Source organism: Lemur catta, chromosome 2 (assembly GCF_020740605.2).
Source record: "Lemur catta isolate mLemCat1 chromosome 2, mLemCat1.pri, whole genome shotgun sequence".
NCBI classification, from domain to species: Eukaryota; Metazoa; Chordata; class Mammalia; order Primates; family Lemuridae; genus Lemur; species Lemur catta.
In genome coordinates this window covers 134,898,359-134,904,358 of record NC_059129.1, presented here as the reverse complement: position 1 = coordinate 134,904,358, position 6,000 = coordinate 134,898,359, and the positions used below count along the sequence as shown (strand labels likewise).

Below are 6,000 nucleotides of genomic sequence, written 5' to 3'. Positions count from 1 at the left end.
AATAGAAATTTTTCTTGAATCTCTGAAAGACAGTGCAAAATTGAAGTGCCATAATAAAGGCAGCAGTTACTTAGAAAACAATTTTAAATGACTTAAAACGAGGCCACACTTTAATTCAAATGGAAAGGAAATGCACTTAGAAACAGAGCATAATCACACTACTGAAAAGATGGATATCTGGGACCACAGTTCATTTGCTCCAGTTGAGAGTATGTTTTCGGGGGGTTACCTAGGAAGGGTGCAGAGTAATGTGGATCAACCTTCTAAGACCTGCACCGAAGAGAATTAGGGTTGCCTTATGAGCTATTGTGTGACTCTATTTGCCTTTCAAATGACTAGTTTTGCCAAGAAGGTCTGCCTGTGAATATTAGACATTACTGTGGTCCTAGTGATCGTTCCCAGTATCCACGGTTCATCTCATGGTTGGAAAGTGTGAACAGGAAGGGGTTTGTAATTGGTGTCATGCAGGGGGAGGGCTACTCTAAACCAATGGCCTAAATCAATGGCCATTTCAATGTATAAGATTTCAATGTGAGAAATCTTAATGTGGTCAAAAGTAAATTATCAGTAAGTCCTTTATTTGTTCAGCCCCCAAAAGGCATGGGATATGGCAAGCTTAAACATGTTTGCAAGGTTACTAGGGAAATCTAATCAAAGAATGCACTTCCTTGGGGATTGGATTTTGCAACCTACATGGATAGGGTCTTCTCTTTGGATGACCAAGCCTCTCTTAGTTGCTGCATGAGAGCATTACAGAATCCTGACAGCAAACTAGGCAATAGCTAAAGGAAACACAGACCACTAGCTATGCCTTGGGCTGTACTGCTTACGTTGTTCTTTCTTCCCTTGAACTGAGCCTGCCATTCTAGAGATGGCTGTCAATGGAGCTAGTTATCTGTGGCTTACAGGGCAGAAGTAGAATATTGAACCCTGGTGCACATCCCAGGCACCATAATTAATTTGCCTCAAAATATTTTTAATACTCTTGTTACTATATTTCCCAGTCTCCAAATTCCTAAACCCACTTCCACAACCCTACGCTGACCCCCAAGGTAAATCACACGTTTCAAATTTTAAATTGCCTCCGAGTGGGGGAAAAGTGCAGGCAGCAATTCTCCAGCATGTTTCCGACACCCAACAGCAACATCAGCTGGAAAATCTCGGCTGTCTGTTAGTGGCACTTCGAGTAAGAATAAAAAAGATTTCCAAAATTGTTTGAGACCCCTGGGCTAACATTTCAACCATCTCATGTTCTCTGCCCATTTCAAATGTAGTAGTATCTTAACATGAATACAAATACATTAGATGAAGAATGTAAAACCCTCCACATATTATTGTTTGGATTTAGCTGGTATTACATCATCTATAGTCCTAGAAGTGTATTTTTTTTTTTTGGTTTTGTTTTTATTTTTTTAAAAGAAAATCTAAGTATAAACATTAAAAAGAACCCACTGACCCATTAGCTACTGTCCAAAAATATTACTACTGATATTTTGGTAAAAGCAAAATTAGCTGCCCTGAATAATTTAATTTTCCTTTTCAGGCATAATCTTTGCTACATAAGATTGTCTATCATTCAATATCCAACAATAGGCATCTGGATTAGTGCTATTTTGTCTACTGTGGATACAAAAGTTGATACGAAATGTGATCTTCATTTAAATGAATAATCACCAGGCTTTAGGCATCAATGACTGCATACATGACAAGGTAGCTTGAAGAGTATACAAAAAACTAAATATTTTTCCTTGGTTTTTGCATGTTAACCCAAATTAAATCCAGAACAGAATTACTACATTCAATTGTCTGATAAACAAGCAATGCAATTTCAAAAAAATATATATTATACTATAAGGTGCTTCTTAAACAAACAACAAAAGAATTACATTCTTAAACATATTCTTAACACAGATACATAAAATTACCCCCAAATTTAAACGAACATCTATGAAAAACTTTTTTTTTTTGCCCTCCCAGATTCCCAGTGCTTTGGCAATCACTTAACTGGCTAATCAGAAATTAGTGCAATCCACTTTTCCACACAGGGTACACCAAGAGTCGCACTAGCAGCTTGCCTGGCCTCTTGGCTAACACATCACCTCTCAATGGGGTTTGAATTATAGACAGTGAAGTCTCCAGGAGGAAAGTAAACTTTCTTTTTAGTCAAGAAAAGGAAATAATCCATAATTGTGCTAGAGAAACAAAGGCCCAGGGAAGGGTGCCCTGTGGCAGGAGTGAGCCTGTCTGCTGCAGCTGCCACCCGGGCTTCTTTCGATCAGGGCCACGCCGGGAAATGACTACCCCATGGATCCCAGAGCAGCCCCTTAGTGCAGGGTGGGGTCTGCAAAGAGATTCCTCGGTAGCTGCTGCCTGTAACATGGCCGCCCTGAGCAAGGCTGACTGCGCCTCAGAGTTTCATCCAGTTTCTCCCCTACTTCCCTTCTTGTTCTCCAGTAGCCAAGACGATTGTGCACATTCGCTGTTTAGCCCCAGGCCCCAGGGCTCAAAGTACCAGCGGGGTACCTGCTCACTTAGAATGCCCTGGGTCATCTGCTGGGCACCACAACTGAATAGTTCACTTTTTGTGTAAGTTACACACACTGCTGATAAATGTGAGATCCCACCAGAACAGGTCCTGAAGCCGATTGCACTGCAAGTCCTGGGGGAGAGGGCTTTCTTTTATAAAATGAAAATAAAAACAAAAATCAAGCACTTATCCCTCATATAGGGAGACTAAAATATGTGGAGGTGACTTAATTCAAATCAACTTGCTGTTTTCCATGGGTCCATGGGAAGCAAGAATTAACTGGAACCCATGACCCGCACGTTGTGCTCTAGAAAGCCAGCGGCAGAGCTTTCAGCAAGCCTGAAGTTGCAGTGCATTAAGTTGAAATAGTCTTGGCAATTGGAGGATCTTCCTTCCCTATGTGCATCTTGTATTCCTACAGGGGAAACGAGTAGGCAATCACTAAATATTCTGCTGTAGTAGTGCAAAAGCTTTCAGGTATCACTTTAATAAAATGATGCATTACCATAGGAATACAAGAGGATGCTATAAGGAACCCTTGACCTAGCTTTCTCCAAGTCAGCAGTTAAAGGAGCCACTTTAAATTCTTTCCTGTGGCTTATTCTTAGAGCTATTACAAAGTGCTTATCAGAGGTGAAATGTCTACTCTTCAGGCCTGGGTCTCTACAAGTAGCTTCAATGCACAAAGTCATCCGAGCCCCAGCTCACAGACTGAGCTCAGTCAATGAGGAGCTATAGGAATCCTCATGCTTAGTAATGTAGCAAAGGGGGGAAGAGAGCTGTTACAAAGATTTAGCCCTGGAATCCCCTTGGCTGTTCCCAACAGAAGACGTGCCACTAAGAACTTAGCAAGCAGACGAATAGCCGCTCATATTAGAAAGCCGCTGGTGGTGGGTGCATGCTGGAGTGTGTGCAGGAGACAGAATCTGCTAAAGTGATGCATGACGAGGGTAAAATGCTGCGGGGGTTCTCAGAACCTCGGGGGAGCCCGGGAGCTCTCAGGCTGTGGTGGGGAAACTCTCTGCCTCCCCGGTGGCGTAGTACTTTTGCAAGGAATGCGATGAAGTGGAGCCCGGGGTGCCCAGCTGGCCCTGGTTTGCCTCCTCCACGGGCGCCCCCCCACGGCCGGTGGGAGCGTGCAGGCGGTGGGCATCCAGCATCTCCAGCAGCAGGTCGTAGAGGGGCACCACGTTCTTGCACTTCATGTTGTACAGATGCTCCATGCCCTTGTTACTGTGGGTGGGAAGACACAGAGAGGACTGCTTTAGACCAGGTCCCAGGAAAGCTGAAATTCCTAGGAAGCGGAAGTAAGAGAAACTCCAAAGACACTTGTAAGTCAATCTTTCATCTTGTTTAAAGACCCATTTTAAGATGGTGGCTGGGAACACTGAGGCTTTCAGAGACCCAAGCCTGGGTCTCATCTCTATGTGGTTTTCATTTCCCACTTCCTTCGAGAGCCGTCCCATCCTCACAAACACACCCTCCCTCCAGCCACCTTCAGAGCATTTGCTATGCAGGTAACTTCCTTCCCCAGCCTCTAGTGAGCCTTTATTCCCCTCTGTCGCCAATACATCTAAAAAGGGAACGTGAGGTGTGCAGCCAAGCAGGAGTGAGGTTTTTAAATGCGTAAAGCAGATCAAGAAGCTCCCCTGGCTGAACCTCTCAAGTGGCTTCCAATTTAATTCAGAATTAAACCTAAGTTTCTTTCCACACTCTGCAAGGTCCAACTGGTCCGGCTTCCATCCTCCTCTCCGAGCTCTTCCTGCCTCTCTCTTCTACCTCACTCTCTTTCTTCACGCTGGCTTTCGTGCTGCCCTTAATAGAACTAAGCTCCTCCCAGCCTTAGGGGATCTGCATCTATTTAATACTATTCCTTCTTCCTTGGGTGCATTTCTCCCCCAATCTTCAAATGCCACCTCTGCAGAAAAGTGTTCTGCTACCCCAAAGGCAGCAGCCTCAAGCCCCTACAGCCTCAGCCTCCCTCTTTCACACTATTCTGTTTTCCTTATCACACTTATCACAACATGAAATCCTCCTGTATTTGTGTTTATTCTCCCCATTCCCAAGCACACACACCTACCCACTCATACACTCACACCTGCACCATGCAGGTCCCAGAAGGGGCAGGGATTTGGCCATCCTGCCCTCTGCTGTAGGCCTAGAACAGTGCCCAGAACTTGGAAAATGTTCAGAAAACAGGGGCTATAAGAACACAGGGAGACGTAGGCAGATGGCATTCCTTTCCCTGCTCTCCTTCTCTGTCCTCCCCCAGCCACAACTCTGCTGTCCCCACCATACCACTGGAGGGAGGAAAGAAAGGAACAACTATTAGCTAGCTTGAAATGTCTTGTAAAATAAAAATATGTATCATGAGTAGGCAGGACCAAGAGAATGTCCTAGAAAATATCTGCACTTTCAGTTGGGGAACAGTCAGCCCAATTTGGAGACCTGCCATGAGAACACAGCATCAGAGCTATTCAGGCCTACGACAAGACTGAAATGGGGTGCTTCAGTGTTACTTTGTTTTTTGTTTCGTGTTTTAAAATAAAATGCCCTTAAAGTTAAATGCCCCCTGGATCTGCCACGGTCTTCCTCAGGCAACTTCATGAGTCACATTTACAGTGAGATAAAATCTGGTGTTAAATTCTCTGAGTAGCAACATATGGCTGGGGCCAAGCTTAACAAAACAGAGTTCTGTGACTTAGATTGGCTACAGTGAGGCACCAAAATATTATTGTGTGTATGTGAGAGAGAGAGACAGAGAGAGCAAGCGTAAGAGAGCGTGAGCGCTCAAAGCTTTCAGCAGAATAACAACCTCCCTCCAGCTTTTCACACAATTCCAACAGAAACTCCACACAGCGTTCTCCCTGGCGCTGTCCTTGCCATACATTGCCAGTAAAATCAGCCAGGGTAGTATAGTTAGTGCAGATTTACTTGGCATTAACTAATTAGACTCGCTAATGCCGACAGACAGTTAATGGATTTGGAACTCAGCAATTCTTATCCACAAATAAAAACATTGAACTGCAATGCAGTTTCTACATCATTGAAATTCCTAGCTCAGAGTAAAAACTAATACTCTCTCTTCAAGGGTAAGTTATTCTCTCAGCTGGGAAATTTGGCAAAGGATATGTTACTCTGATCCATTCCCTGGTTCCTTCTCTGATGTTCTTCAGTAGCAAAAGGTAGGAAAGGACTGGAAATATTTATTCTGAACACTGTCACCTACTCTACCTAGCTAATGAGTCCTTCGTCTGTTATACAGGGAGTCCTGAGAACAGGGATTGCAATTACTTCCTCCCAAACTTTGCCAAGTGGAAGCCTTCACTTATGAATTTCAAATTCATACAGCAAGGAAAAACCTGCCATGACTCCTTTGTCCATACCGTTCACTCACTTATTCATTTACTCAGTAATAATGTTGCAAGCTCTTCATCTACGGCACTGTGAAGGGTACAAAAAAAAGGATACAT

The 6,000-nt window shown here is 43.8% G+C and overlaps 1 protein-coding gene across 3 annotated transcripts in view; it reads right to left on the bottom strand.

Moving 5' to 3' along the window:
- Positions 1-2,515: 2,515 nt before the first annotated feature.
- ESR1 (estrogen receptor 1) overlaps positions 2,516-6,000 on the bottom strand; it is a 343,123-nt gene continuing 339,638 nt past the window's right edge. For all 3 annotated transcript variants that reach the window (XM_045544589.1, XM_045544588.1, XM_045544590.1), the window contains one exon: positions 2,516-3,760. In XM_045544589.1, the coding sequence (XP_045400545.1) occupies positions 3,526-3,760 (235 nt within the window). In that variant the 3' untranslated portion in view covers positions 2,516-3,525. The remainder of the gene's footprint in view (positions 3,761-6,000) is intronic.